The sequence below is a fragment of the Nanorana parkeri genome, unplaced genomic scaffold (genome assembly GCF_000935625.1).
Source record: "Nanorana parkeri isolate BGI_ZX_2015 unplaced genomic scaffold, ASM93562v1 scaffold131, whole genome shotgun sequence".
Lineage (NCBI taxonomy): Eukaryota > Metazoa > Chordata > Amphibia > Anura > Dicroglossidae > Nanorana > Nanorana parkeri.
In genome coordinates this window covers 1,130,347-1,146,047 of record NW_017306399.1, presented here as the reverse complement: position 1 = coordinate 1,146,047, position 15,701 = coordinate 1,130,347, and the positions used below count along the sequence as shown (strand labels likewise).

Here is a 15,701-nt window from a genome sequence, read left to right as displayed (position 1 = left end):
TTTTTTTATTCACTGACGTTTTGTAAAGCTGCAAAACATCACTATTTCCTGATGTGATCTCCAAGGACAGCCTTGACTGGGGTTACCATCCAGACTTGATGTCCCAATATACGATGTAAACAGTTTGGAGGAATCTTTAATTACACTGACTCTCTTGCTCTTCATAGTAATAATTGAAAACTTTCTAAATAAAGAATGAAACAAAGTGTCTGTGTCCACTACATTAATTTACGGCACCAAAAAGCCAGCACGGTTAATTCGGCTGCAAAACGTAACATGCATACATATCAGGCTGAGCACTACCTCTCTATTAGCAGCAGTGCCTAATAGGCAGCCATCTAAAGCTCCATGAGACGGACAGGCTGACAACACTGCTGCTAGGCGAGAGGCAGTGGCTTAGCGTTGTCAGCCTTCAACAGGAAGTGCTGTTATCGGCAGGGTTTCCTGGTAAGAAACTTTGCAACAGACAAAAATAGGGTTTGGAAAACTATATACAGTAAGACACGATGCCAAACATACTAAAAATAGATTTAGGGTTTACATACCCTTAAACATGAACTCCTGGATGAGCAAATATTGTGTAAATATAAGAGCCATGTGTATTCTTATGTGAATCTTGGTGAGTATTTCTTCCAGATCTGTGCAGTAATCCAATGTGGCACTTAAAGCTTCCCATAATAAGGACCAGTCACTGCTGCTCTCTCTCTCCTTGTGCAGGGCGACTGGTCTTGTCTCCACCCCCTCCTTTAGTTTTCTGCAGGTAGCCTGTAGTGGGTGGGGCCTGCTGGGTCCCTCTGACAGCTCTGCTCTCTGCACTTACTATGTGCAGCACAGTGGTAATGTCCCCACTAATTTTACAAGGTAATCAGTGGGCTTGCAAAGACATTTGGTGCTGAAAAAGTGAATTTATATCCTTTGTAGCTATTGCAGTATGTGTATAAATATATGTATACATACACATACACATTTTATGTGGAGTTCAGCTTTACGTTTTATAGTTTTTCTTTCAGAATAAAAATACATTATCCTGCACTGGTGTATCATTATTATATCTGTTATATCATATTTTTTTTGTGTCATACAGTAGATTTTGTATGACACATTGCACATATACTATTTCTTGGATTTTGTCTTGACACATTTTTGCTGACGTCAGCATTCCAGACCAGAAACTTTCCCCTCCTACACTAAAGGAAGTGACTCATTTGGGGGGGTTCACAGTTATCCCTGTGCTGTGTCCTTTATTCTCTCTCCTCTCTTCTGGCATGCCTTTCTGGTGTTATTAGAGGCTAGCAGCACCACCTAATGCTATGTTCTCTGTGAACAGACATAGTAATACTGACATTTTCTGGGCTGCACATGGCCCTCTTGTTACTTGTTTTGCGGCCTTCTGCTAGTTCATTAGTTTAAAATGAATGAGGTTTCAGAGGCTAAGAGGTTACACCCCCCATTGTAAGTTTATTTCATATTACAGGTGTTTACATAGTACCGAAACACAGCGTTTCACATCCGTCCCTGTCCGTGCAGCATTTTTGCAGGTCGGGCAGGACTGCAACACAGGCACTGATGTGCCACGCGTTCTGGTGCGGGCGATCGCACTGCAGGCGGGGGGCGTGGCTACAGTGTCAGTGATTTCAACGTCCTGCCCCTGAACACTGGAAGCCGGCCGGAATGCGATACAGTGCGTTCCAGAGGCTAGCCGCTCTGGAACGCACTGTTAATGGTGTGAACCAGCCCTTAAGGAGCTTAAAATGTATCTCGCATGCATACAGGACCAATTAACCTTCCAGCATGTCATTGGAGTGTAGAAGGAAACCGGAGTACCTGGAGGAAACCCACACAAGTGCAGGGAGAACATGCAAACTCCTTGCAGATAGTGTCTGACCAGAATTTGAACCGGGGGCCTCCATAGCTGCAAAGCAGAAATGCTAACCACAACGCCACTGTGCTGCCCACTTTGCCCATTCAGTTCTGCAGATCGCGCTGGACTGCAACGCAGGTACTGATGTGCCACTTGTTCTAGTGCGTGAGATCGCACTGGGGTGGGGCTGCTGTGCCATTGACTTCAACGCCACGCCCCCTCCCACCCTTGAACGCAGGAAGCCGGCCGTAATGCGATACAGTGGCCGCTCTGGAACGCACTGTTAATGGTGTGAACCAGCCATTAAGGAGCTTAAAATGTATCTCGCATGCATACAGGACCAATTAACCTTCCAGCATGTCATTGGAGTGTAGAAGGAAACGGGATTACCCAGAGGAAACCCACACAAGTGCAGGGAGAACATGCAAACTCCTTGCAGATAGTGTCTGACCATGATTTGAACCGGGTGCCTCTATAGCTGCAAAGCAGAAGTGCCAACCACAACGCCACTGTGCTGCCCACTTTGCCCATTTAGTTTTGCAGATGGCTACTTTATAAAATGGTCTTTGATTTCTGTAGACATTATGTGCCGAATGGGGCCCTTTGTGGATTTACCCCAATGACTTTAGGCTGCTTTTCCCTTTTAGGTCTGACCCAACAGGCTTAAAATGTAAGGCCAGCTTTTATTAAGATGTGGTAAGGGTTAGAACTCCAGTCTGGTTTTTACTTTTGTCCAAGGTACTCTTGATTTCACAGTATAAATCAATGGGCAGACACATCAGAGTTTTCTGTGGTCAAAAACCGTATTGACCAAGGTGAGCTGAGAAGTGTTATGTCAGTGCCATATTGTCCCTGGAAATCAGTGTGTGTTAGTTGAATAGTTGCTTCTGTTGTCCTGAAACATGTTCCTCAATATCGATATTTTCATCCTGTTTTATTCCCCCCCATAGAAACATCCTGTATGTCTACCCTCAAAGTCTTAACTTTGCGAATCGCCAAGGATCTGCAAGGAACATAACAGTGAAAGTGCAGTTCATGAGCGGGGAAGACCCGAGCAACGCCTTGCCGGTAAGGAAACTGGTTTCTCTCTATGCAAATGAGATCCTTCTCCCCCTTACATTGGGGTAGAATGAAAGTCTTGTCTCTGCGAGTAGAAGGGGGAGACGTGTCCCTCTTCTGCCTCATTTAGCTGTGTCTATAATCTGAATTCTCCTGATCTTTCATAGCAGGGGGGCTATTTGAGCAACAGAAAGCTAGTGCTGTTTGGAGCACTCCACCTGCTGGTTGCAAGTAGTACATACAAAACCCAAAATATGTAATTTTTTAAAATTACAGTACACGATTGAAAAGAAATGAGAACAATAACATTGATTTTTAACTCATCATGAATTGGTAAATCGAAATACATCTAAAGTTATGTTCCAGTTAAAGAAGGACTCAAGAACTGTCAACCTTGTAGCATAACACCAATGTAACTGCACCAAATATCTGTGGGTGAAAAAACTTACGGAGTCCCCATGTCTTAAATAGTCATACACATGTGGAAGAATTATTATACAGTATTTATATAGCGCCAACAGTCTGTGCATCGCTTTACAATATAAGGAAGACATTACAATCACAATACAATTCAAGACAAGATGGTAAGGAGGGCCCTGCCCCTGAGGGCTTACAATCTAAAAGGGAAGAGCAAGTGATACATGAGGAGGTAGCTGTGTGGGGATGAATTGTTTGAGAACGTGATGGTTGAGCGGTTAGGTTGAGGTGGGATAGGCTTCACTGAAGAGATGAGACTTTAGGGATCAACTAAAGGCAGTTGGAGTGGGAGATAGTCGAACAGGGTGGGGTCTTTGGCAGAGCGGAGAGGACGGTTAGGGTGATACTTTGAGACAAGGTTTGAGATATAGCCGGGGGCAGAGCTGTGGATGGCTTTGTAAGTGGTAGTTAATATTTTTAATTTCATCTTTTGGGCTATTGACAGGGAGGGATTGGCAGAGGGGGGATGCTGATACTGAGTGGTTGGTTAGGTGAATGAGTCTAGCAGCAGCATCCATGATAGACCGAAGGGGGATAGTCTGTGTAGTGGAAGGCCAATGAAGAGGGAGTTGCAATAGTGAAGACGAGAGATGACAAGTGAGTGGATGAGTAGATTTGTGCTTTCATTGGTGAGGTATTTTGAGATGTTACGAAGGTGGAGGCGGCAGGATTTGGATAGTGATTGGATGTGGGGCAGAAAGGTGAGGTCCGAGTCAAGGATAACACCTAGCACGTCTTCTTGTCTTTCTTCCTAGGAAGTCATTGCTGACAGCAGGCAAGGCAGACGCAGATTATTTTATACGAGTCCCAACCATTCAAGTGTGCTAATCTTGCAGTAAAAGTTGTGGCCCCTGCCCATTAATGTCCTTTGAATGGAAATCTTCTTCAACGCTGGCCATGCCTTAACTGTGAACACCCATAGACTTAAATGTGGCCTTTTCTCAAGTGTCCTCAGTCTAGGAATGCAGCTCCATAAAAGTCTGTGAGGGCCCAACAAGCTTCGGTTAAGGGGCAAGGGAGAACTGACTAGTGCACATTGTACTAAAATTGCACATGTTCCTTTGATGCATGGTGCGGATAGACTGATATTTCTTCTTGATGACTGCTGTGGGAAGAACCATTCCAATATGAGAAACTGGGACAACATTGTTATTTAGAGATCTAGACCACCCTAACATTAAAAACTACAGATATGTTTTGTCTAGTGTTCTTCTTCTTTAATCATTATTTTCCCTTTACCCTTCCAGGTTATCTTTGGCAAATCAAGCTGCCCAGAATTTTCAAAAGAAGCCTATACAGCAGTCGTCTATCACAATAGGTGACTTCCTTATTTCCAGTTTTTGCCATATGGCCAAATGTTTATGGACACTTGACCATCACACCTATATGAGCTTCTTGGACTTCCGATGCACATTTTGTCGCACTACCTAACACTTCTTATGGCAGTCTATCAAAGCCTATTGGGGCCAAAACCGCACAAAATTCGGTGGAAAAATAGGTCATGTTCGAGCGACAAGCTTGAGCTACAAGCTATAGGCAACATTGAGCTGTGAGACGTGATCAGCTCCATTGAAATGCATTGGATGAGCTACTCTGAGCGATTGTTGAACGGAAATCGCGCTACAGATCGCTCAGTTTGAATGGGGTCTAACAGCCGCCAGTCTTCTGGGAAGGCTTTACACAAGATTTTGGTGTGTATCTGTGGGAATGTGTGCCTTTTCAGCCAAAATAGCATTTGTGAGGTCAGATTCTGATGTTGGATGAGAAGACCTTGCTCACAATCTGCATTCCAATTCAACCCAAAGGTGTTCAGTAGGGTTGAGGTCAGGTCACTGTGCAGGACACTCCAGTTCTTTCACACTAGGCTCATCAAACCATGTCTTTATGGAGCTGGCACAGGGGCACAGTCATGCTGGAACAGAGAATGACCTTCTCCAAACTGTTACTACAAGGCTGAAAGCGCACAATTATCTAAAATGCCTTTGTATGCTGTAGCCTTAACAGTTCACTGAACTTCCTGTTTAAGATAACAACATTCTGCCTCTGCTGCACTGAAATTCCAAACAGCGATGTCAGCCCTGCCTGACTTTTCCCCTGCAGTGGATCCTTATTTGCTGCAGTTTTCATAAAACCACACATGTTTAGTTTAAATAGTAAAGGCTTATTAAGCTTTTTTTACATACATACAGAGTTAAAGAAGTACAGGTATACAGAGGGATGTTGCAAGATCTTGCCTAATAAACGGCAATTGTTATGTCATACATTCCACACATCCCAGGGTATGTCCGCTATCTGGTACAATACCCTTGTTTACAAAATTGTGTCATCTCAGACTTGGTATGGGGGTATAGACTTGTAGGGGTGTCCGTAATCAGGTTGTCCCATCTACTAGAGAGGGATGGAAGAAGTGAGAAAAGTAGAGTAAGAGAGCCATGTGCGGAACCAGGGTAGATACAAGAAAAGATGGAGGGTGACGCCCTGGTGGTTGTTAATGGGTGCGAGTGTCCAATGAACCAGTGAAAGTTCCTGGTAGAAAGAATGATGTGTGATATTACATTAAGAAGTTTTAGAATTGAGCAGAGCCTATAAATGTGATCCAGATGATCCAGGAAATCCTACTTTTTTAGGATATATATTATTTTCTGTTTCTTGCAGGTCTCCAGATTTCCATGAGGAAATCAAGATCAAATTGCCAGCCACATTAACCGACCATCACCATCTGCTGTTTACCTTCTACCATGTTAGCTGCCAACAGAAACAGAACACCCCCCTGGAAACCCCAGTGGGTTACACGGTATGACTTTTTTTGTACTGTTAGTAATGTTATCAGTATCAGATAATCTGTGTTATTTGGTCTTAGCTGTAATGTTTATTTCTTTCTTGCCTTTTTCAGTGGATTCCAATGCTTCAGAATGGACGCCTAAAGACTGGACAGTTCTGTCTTCCTGTCTCTTTAGAGAAACCCCCTCAGGCTTATTCTGTGCTCTCCCCCGAGGTTAGTGTGTACAAGACATACAATGTACATGTGTGTTAGATGTGGATTCATATATAGTAGGGATGGAGAAATCCCAGGAGCCAGGGAACCAATGCTCCTTAAAAATGACAGCTGGCTCATAATTTCTGAGATTTTATCTAGTTGCTGTCAATGGAGCTGGCTCCTAAAAGTATCCTTATGGCTCCTGGATTGGACAGACTGGCTCCTGAATTCCATATTAATTTGTCCACCTCCTGATATATAGACAATAAACCATGTTGCATATTTGTGTAGTGCAGGCTTTCTCAATCCCAAGGAACTCATGATAATAATTACTGTATCTGCAGAGTACATTGCACATGCAGTGAGTTGAAATATAATATAAATAAAATAATAATCCATAATAATGTATATGGAATACTTTGCATATGTGGCACCCAGGGCCATTTTTTTTAAAACAAACATCAGTAATAAAAATAACATTAATGATAACCATGAAAGACATTGAAAGTTTTAAAGTTTCTTTTCATTACTGGTCAGTGGACAAATGCCCCCTAACATTGACGGTCAGTGGAAAAGTGCCCTCTGACATTAGTGGCACCTATATTTGTGTTATATTACATTTATGGTCAGTGTAGTGCCCTCTTATATTAGTGATCAATGGAAAAAATGCCCCCTTACAGATAGCAAAGATACTTATCTCAAAGGAAGAAATTGCTTATTGCTCAAGGATCCCCTAGCAGCCTCTGAAGCAACCCTAGGGTTCCACTGAACACTGGTTGAGAAAGGCTGGTGTAGTGTCTTTTTATTTTACTTATAGTATTTCTTACACTCATTGTCAGTGCAAATTTATCATGACCAGTAAAGTACTGCAAGTATTATTTTAACTGCCTCCGGGCCGGCCGGCCGTTGTAGAAAAACGGCCGGCCCGAAGCTCTCTAGATCTGAGCGGGCGTCTCTAGACGTCCGCTCAGACACGCCTCCGCGCGCGTGAGTAAAAAACTTTTTTTTTTCAAAATTTTCTGTAATTTTTCCTAATTATAATAAAAAATAAAAACCCCAGTGGTGATTAAATACCCCCAAAATAAAGCCCTATCTGTCCCCAAAAAAGGGTATAAAATTCATTTCAGTACAGTTCCGTTGCATGACGGAATAAACGTCAGTCAAAGGACTGCAGCGCTGAACACTGAAAAATGGTCTGGCCAGGAAGGGGGTCTAAACACCTGGTCTTGAAGTGATTAAAGTGAGTTTCCACCATCCCTGTGTATATAGCCTTGAGCGATTTGCAATCTCCTAGAGTATTTAAAGTCAGTTTCTTGGCATACTGTATCTGTGGAGAAGTGTTGTCACCCTAGAACAGGAAGTGTGTTAGGACTATAGAACAGATTCCCCCCTCCTCATCTCCATTAGAGGGCAGTTCTGTAGTACACAGAAGGTGGCTGGCTAAGTTGTTTGAGATATCAGTTCAGTGCTTAGGAAGTCACAAGGACATCTTTCTGGCAGGATCAATATGTATTTTTCAGTACTTGAAAAGAAGGAAACTAATGCAGCTTGAAGCACTGCAATACTGTATATTGCATTTTTGGGGAAGGGGGGTTATATACACTTCAAAAGCTATTTATTTATCAGCCAGTAATAACCCAGTGCTTCCAGCAGTAGTGTTTGTTGGAAAAGTGGATTTGTATGAAATCAGTACGGTTTTGTTCCTCATGAATCACTAGTGTTAATCTCCTATTTGCCCTCAGGTCCCTCTGCCTGGTATGAAGTGGGTTGATAACCACAAAGGCGTCTTCAATGTTGAAGTGGTCTCTGTGTCTTCGGTTCACACTCAGGTAGGTTTTAATGAACATAAATGCATGAAGGAACTTACATTGTTCTTACCTGTTGTGGGCTTATTCTTACCCTGTTGTACATAGTATGTGTTACAGCAGGTGTGTCATAGGTAGCATTTGCTGCTGTGTGGTGCTTGCCATTTTGCAGTGCGTTATAGGCTATATCTACTTAAGATAACATTTTTAACTTTTGGGTATGTATTATTCGGTGGTGTCATCATAATATCCCTTACAGATTCAAGGTAGGTAGCAAGATTTTCTCTGCCGTGTTTCTCCACCATCATCTGCAATGCCAAAAGGCTGCATCATTTTCTTCAAATTGGACTCACCATTTATTAATTACTTTGTAAAGATTTAATTATAACACCATTGCCACTGTAGTTGAGCAGAACTTTCATTCCTGATTAGCCGGGCAGCATGTAAAGACTCGCCACCCGGTTTCCCGATTAGCAGGAAAGCAGTCTCCATGCTTCTTGTCACTTGTGACGAGGGAGCATGGAGCCGGCTTCGCGGCCATTCAGGAAGCCAGGCAGCGTGTAATGACTCGCTGCTCGGCTCTCTGATTTGGCCCAGAAGCCAGCTTCATGCTCCCTCGTGACGAGGAAGCATGGAGCCGGCTTCCCGGCCAGTCAGGAAGCCGGGCGCCGCGTCATTACACGGCTCCATGCTTACTCGTCGTCATGGAGACTGCTTCCCTCCAAGCCTTTACACGCTGCACATCTTCCCGGCTAATCAGGAAGCCAGGTGGCAAGTCATTACACGCTGCCTGGCTTCCTTAATGGGAGATCCAGTATGGGTATTCGGTATTGGCGAGTACTGCAAAGAAAAAAAATATTGGTACTCGATACCAAAAAAACATCCCTAGTTTTGAGTCAAGGTAAAGTGGGCCTATCATTCTTGGCATGAAACAATCGGGAGCATGTCAGCATTGCCCATAAAAATTTGAGTAAAAAATACTTCATCAATTAAAAAAATGCTATTATAAGCGCCATCTTGCGCCCAGACGAAGCTGGCATAATCTCTGGCTGCCATGTGCATTTCAGATCATTAGGGAATGCACAGACTCTATTTTAATTCCAACAAACTTTGTCAGTGATAACAGCATCAGAGCCTCTGCCTATGCAATGAGATAAAATAACTTATCCCCTGTACATACTGTATAGAATTAAACTTATGCATGCAAAGGGAAAAAAAAACATTGAAAAGGTTGTACAGTGGCTCCATTTTAAACGTGAGGATCAGCTTGATCAAACATTGTCTTGTTTATTTAAAGCTTGCTGGCCTTTTGATCTAGTTTGTAGCGGTGATGACCTGATTATGTACTGTAGATATAGTCTTGGCCTCAGGGCCTGAATTTAGGGTGCTGTAACATGAACTGATGCCAAGTAAACTTTCAGTTGATGTTTTAAAAGATCTGATATGTGCACAGCGGTAGATTCTTGACTATTGGATATACTTTATGTAATAAGAAAATACTTGATAAAGTAACTTTTTTTGTCCTTGTCAGCCTCTTTCTCCCTTGGAGCAAAATTGCATAAAAAGTTGTAGTATTGTGGGGTATAGGGAGGCCCCCAATAACATGTCCAGGCCCTCGTCTGGTGTGCAAACCTCTACTTTGCCTCATGCGAGGCTTAGACTCCGCCATCCCCCCTGCATCACTTTATACAATGCAGGTGTCACAGCAAACTGTTGAGCAGGGTGTGGATTATGGGCACTAAATTAGCACATAGTCCAGCTTTGCATTGTGATAGGACATCTCTTCAAAAAAATGAAAAGTCCCTACTTTCTCACCACAGTTTTCACCAGAAATAAGGTTCCTCATTGAAAGATTTCTTGAGTGAGGGCAATCTGAACTGGTTAATCCTGGAGTTTAGTTATTTTAAATAGTTGTTTGAAGTTTGCTTAGTAGAGTTCTCTGGAAGACAATTCTTTTGATTGATCCTTAAACTACTATTTACAATGAACACATAATAAACATAAGGCCTGATGAAGGAGAAGTTGTACATGACTCCTGAAATGGGTTCGCTGGCGATCCCTATGGCTTGACTTTCTCTCCATTCACGTTAACTCTCCCAGGAACCCCACTGGGCTCCATCGGACAACAGAGAGTGAACTGTCACGCTATAACAATCATTGGATACAGTTGGAACTACCACCAAGCTTTGAGTCTAGAGCTTCACCATCCCAGTTCCAAAAGAAATCTATATAAAGTTTTGGATTTCCCGTTACTTTCTCCCTTGGTGGCAGTGGTCACTTGAACAGAGAGGATATAGCAATAAATAACTAAGAGAGGTTCCAGCTTTTCCACACTTTTGACATTAGATTTTATTATTATTATTATACAGGATTTATTTAGCGCCAACAGTTTGCGCAGCGCTTTACAATATCAGGAAGACATTACAATCACAATACAATACAAGATGGTAAGGAGGGCCCTGCCCCTGAGGGCTTACTATCTAAAAGAGGAGGGGGAAATGATACAAGAGGGGATAGCTGTGTGGGGATTTTGGATAGTTGTGTTATCAATCTCAACTGAAATGTTGGGGGAAGATATACTTTAATATACTTTAATCTCAACTTGGGTAGAAATTGAGGCCCCGTTCACAGCCTGAGCCTCATATCCGAAGGAGATCCTCAGAGACACAGGAATTGTGTTATCGTAAAAACAGTTCCCTGGAAAAAGAGAGGCATTACTGCACATGTAAGGATCACCATACCTGTTACAATCTTTGTACAATCAACTTTTGATTTACTGAGACTGTGTAATATGAGGACCTAACTTATCTATCCAATCAATTTGTATCCATTTAGGCAGACTTTTGCTCTACATAGTTGTCATTAAATCCAAAAGAGATTGTACCATAGATTGTAACCTGTGTGGTAGGCTGCACTTTTTGGTGGCCCATGATGCAAATCCATCAGAATCTTCCACATTTTGACACTTCCTGGAGTGTCGGATCCCTGCGTCCACCACATCTTCCTGTGTTTCTGTCCGCTTCCCCCTACGACTCTGCTGTGTCTTGTGATGATGAAGGGACCGTCAAGGCCGTGACACACTGCACGCGAAGCAGTGCAGAGCGAAGCAAAGCTCTCCGGCACAGAGCTTCGCGTGCAGTGTGTGAGCTGAGTGCAGTCAGATGATTGACTGCACCTTCAGCCAATCGGCTCGTCTGTAACAACCGGCCAGATGTCGCATCCCGTCGCGCCGGTTTATACGCGCGAGCCCGATTGGCTGAAGTTGAAATTGTTCATCTCGGCACGCTCAGCTCCGCGAGCTCTCGCCAGCTGAGGTGCCCAGAAGAAAATTACATGACACACTGCTCGCAAAGGCAGCGCGCCACCGCATTGCGCTGCTTCGCCTGCAGTGTGTCACGGCTTTTAGGAGGGAGGCCCTGTGTGCAGCAGGGGACACAGGGAAGCCGATACACCTGGAAATGAGAAATGCTAGGGATCCTTATAGAGGCTGTACCAATTCAACAGAGTGAAGATACTTAAAGGGTTATTAAACCCTCAGCCATTTTTGCATATATCTACGGCTAGCAAGCAGTAGATATATGCATAAAATTTTTTTTAAAAGGGGTTTAGACTTACTTGTGTCTACGCCACGCGCTCCCGTCCGAGCATCTGAAGAGTCTCGGGCGGTCGCAAAGGATCTTGCGTACTTCAGATATTCGGCCGGGAGACGAGGAGAGACGCAAGGTAAGTCTATGGAGCAGAGTGCACCCGCACAGACACCGTGGGACATCAGAGAAGAGAACTCGGCGCTGGATCGGAGACCCGCCCTGGAGGGACAGCTGAAAAGGACAGGAAAGAAGAAGATGATCGAATAAAGAGCCATCATTTAAGGTAAGTCCCCTATAGCAGGATTGGGAAGGGGAAAACATTTTTTTGACTTTCACAATGTCACTTTAAAGGGTCTTTGTAAAGACACTGGTCACATTTATCAAAATAACATAACATTGTTTTTGGGTTTTTTAGGATTCTTATCTAGACAAGTTCTTCGCTCTGGTCCATGCCCTGGACGAGCACATGTTCCCCGTTAGAATCGGTGACATGAGAATTATGGAGAACAACTTGGAAAGTGAACTGAAAAACAGCATCCTGGCCCTCAGCTCAGCGCAGTTGGAACCCGTTGTGCGGTTCCTCCACCTCCTGCTCGATAAATTGATCCTTTTGGTCGTAAGGCCTCCTATTATCGCAGGCCAGCTTGGTAAGTTACAACTTATGCAGCAAAACAAGAGTGGTTCTGATACGGTGACTAGATAAAGATTAATGACTGGCTAAGAACAATGTGTCCAATTTTATGACAGTGTATCTGTGAGCGGCGGATTAAGATGTCCGCATTTAATGGACAGTGACTGCCTCGTGACACCCTCTTTCCTCTATGTCATTTATGTTACAGATAGAACTATAAAATATTTCTCTTGTTAGTTAACTTAGGACAAGCTTCATTTGAGTCAATAGCTTCCATCACAAATAGACTGCATAAGAATCTGGAAGGAAACCAGGACCAGCACGGTCGGAATAACCTCCTGGCATCTTACATTCACTACGTGTTCCGGCTTCCCAACACCGACCCCAATTCTCCATCTCCAGGTAATTTATAAGGGACAGTTATATGTTTATATATATCTTCCTTTTACTTACTCTTAACGTTTTGGAGTACAAATAGGAAGTTGTTTTCAATGTCAGGTTCTGTCTTAAAATTCTAAATTTCCACCAGTTTTCGGACATGGAAAACTTTCAGGCTTTTTTCCTATAGAATCTTTAGTCCTGACCTTCAAGACTCCTCACTGCATAATTTAATAAGGCCGAGGAGAAGCAATAAAGCTTTGATATGACATAATTTAAAGGGTCAGTCCACCTAAACAAATATTTCTGTATTTGGTAGTTGCTGGAAAGTTAAACCACTTGACAGTTTCCTCTAACGTTTGGGGAGTGAGATCTCTGTTCCTGGGTCTCCACACCTGCTGTAAGCCATTAAAGGAGTTTCCCCCATACATATGCTGAGTTCCTGGGTCTGCACACCTGCAGTGCCCATTATGAGGGGTTTCCACCATCCATACGCTGAGTTCCCAGGTCTGTACACCTGCAGTGTCCATTATGAGGGGTTTCCACCATCCCCTTGCTGGGTTTCCCGGTCTGCATATCAGTTGTGACCATTATGAGGGGCTCCCACCATCCCTACTCTGAGTTCTAAGGTCTGCACACCTCCTGTGCCCATTATGTGGGCTCCTACCATTCCTGTGCTGAGTTCCCGAGAATGCACACCTGCTGTGCCCATTTTGAGGGTCTTCCACCATCCCTTTCCTGAGTTACATGGTCTGCACACTGTGTCCATTATGAGCAGCTCCCATGATCCCTGCACTTAGTTCCTGGGTATACACACCTGATGTACCCATCACAAGGGTTTCCCACCATTCCTACACTGAGTTCCCGGGTCTGCACACCTGCTGTGCCCATTATGTGGGGCTCCTACCATCCCTGTCCTGAGTTCCCGGGTATGCACACCTCTGTCCAGTATGAGGGTCTCCCACCATCCCTTTTCTGAGTTACAGGGTTCTCACACCTTCTGTGTCCATTATGAACAGCTGCCATGATCCCTGCACTCAGTTCCTGGGTCTCTACAACTGCTGTACCCATCATGAGGGGTTCCCACCATCCCTGTGCTGAGTTCCCAGGTCTACATACCAGCTGTGCCCATTATGAGAGTCTCCCACCATCCCTTTGCTGAGTATTCGGGTCTGCACACCTGTTGTGCCCATTAGGAGGGTCTCTCACTATCCCTGCTCTGAGTTCTCAGGTCTGCACACCTGCTCTCCCATTATGAGCAGCTCCCACCATCCCTGCACTGAGTTCCTGGGTCTACAAACCTGAAGTTCCTTGTTAGAGTTTACATACACTTCGATATTTTATTTTGATAGCATTCCCTTGCTCTCTTTCTTTACACATCCCTTGGTTTGCTGTGTGTTTCTAAAGTTCCTACTGTTTTTTTCAGGACCCGGAGGTCTGGGGGGATCAATGCACTACGCCACGATGGCCCGGTCAGCAAACAGGCCGGCAAGCCTTAACTTAAACCGCTCCAGGAGCCTTAGCAACAGCAATCCTGATATATCGGGAACTCCTACATCACCTGACGATGAAGTCAGATCAATTATTGGCAGCAAGGTAATCGAAGATTCTATAGATAGGAGTTCATATATAATGTTTCCTTATTTCACCATCATGCTAATGTCATAGGTAGAGGACCTAAGTCTTGACTCACAGATCACATAATTGTTGAGACTGGGAAATAGATGAAATGACTATTAGACTCATTAACAGGAGTGTAGTTGCCTTTTGTTATGTTCAGATAGGCTTTCAATAGAATTTATACTCTTCCTATTACCTTTTGTAGAGTAGACACAACAGGAAGTTAGAGGAAATCCCCTCTTAGACAGTCGTCGCCCATTGGAAGATTTACCTTCTGTTCCTCTTCTGGTGACAACTCAAAATTTTGGCTTTTCCTTAAATTGTAGTCTTGATTTGTGGTCACCAGAACAAATAGAGAGGGGGAATCCATAGTAGGGATGCAAATGGCACTAAAAACTTAACAACGGTTCCAACTTTAAGAAACAAAAGATAATCTTTAAAGCTGGAATTTAATCTATTTATATTCCCTGCCTCCTCTCCCGTCAACATGCTAATGACCCGTTTAAATAAAACCTTTCTGTTTTCATTACAGACCTTATTGTGGACCCAGGGAGGTCATCACTGGGTCTCTCTGCTTCTCTGTGCAATGCAGGCAGATCATGGCTGGTGGGAGGAGCTGGCAGGGTGCTGTACATGGCTTCCTAAAATCATCACAGCATACTGCCTCAGTACTCCTCACAGGAGCACTCAGCATTGTTGCAAGCAGTGGGCTGGCACTTGGGAGGCTTCATTTGCATGCAGACCACTCACATGTGATGCTGAGCCCCCATGATTTAAATAACTGAATGAATGAAAGGGGCGGGCCAGGGACACTCCGGCTGGGAAGGAAAGAGCTAGATGATGATGATGATGGACGTCCTCCAGCCAGCAAATGAGCAGTGGCGTCACACGGGGGGTGCGGCCCACACCCGGGTGACACTATTGGAGGGGTACAACAGCAAAAAGTTTCCCAGCACACTCACCAGCATGCAAAAAAACTTGTCTCACCGCTAAGGTTAAAAACAGAGGTTTAGATACACTGCTTGACTATTGGAGGGGGTGACACCAAAATGTCTGACACTCATTTTGATGTCACCCCCCTCTGAAAAGTCGGGCACTCGTTAATGGGCCAATCGCCCGACAGTTTCGGGAGAGAGGAGGGGACCCGGCGGGATACCTCATCCCGCCGGGTGACTGTCCCCTCCTCTCTCTGTCGGCGTCCATCACCAAGATGGCCGCCGGCACGTATCAATAAGATCGTCGCGCATGCGCGATGATGTCACGGCCGGGTGTCACCCGGTAACCTCTCCGGGTGACACCCGGCCTC

General features: G+C 44.2%; 1 protein-coding gene across 2 annotated transcripts in view; it reads left to right on the top strand.

The window, feature by feature from the left end:
• The window catches only part of DOCK7 (dedicator of cytokinesis 7), a 151,189-nt gene that overhangs the window by 72,993 nt on the left and 62,495 nt on the right, over nt 1–15,701 (top strand). For both annotated transcript variants that reach the window (XM_018553850.1, XM_018553849.1), the window contains exons 15-22: nt 2,812–2,929; nt 4,645–4,715; nt 6,053–6,191; nt 6,291–6,392; nt 8,117–8,203; nt 12,182–12,413; nt 12,635–12,799; nt 14,202–14,371. In XM_018553850.1, the coding sequence (XP_018409352.1) occupies nt 2,812–2,929; nt 4,645–4,715; nt 6,053–6,191; nt 6,291–6,392; nt 8,117–8,203; nt 12,182–12,413; nt 12,635–12,799; nt 14,202–14,371 (1,084 nt within the window). The remainder of the gene's footprint in view (nt 1–2,811; nt 2,930–4,644; nt 4,716–6,052; nt 6,192–6,290; nt 6,393–8,116; nt 8,204–12,181; nt 12,414–12,634; nt 12,800–14,201; nt 14,372–15,701) is intronic.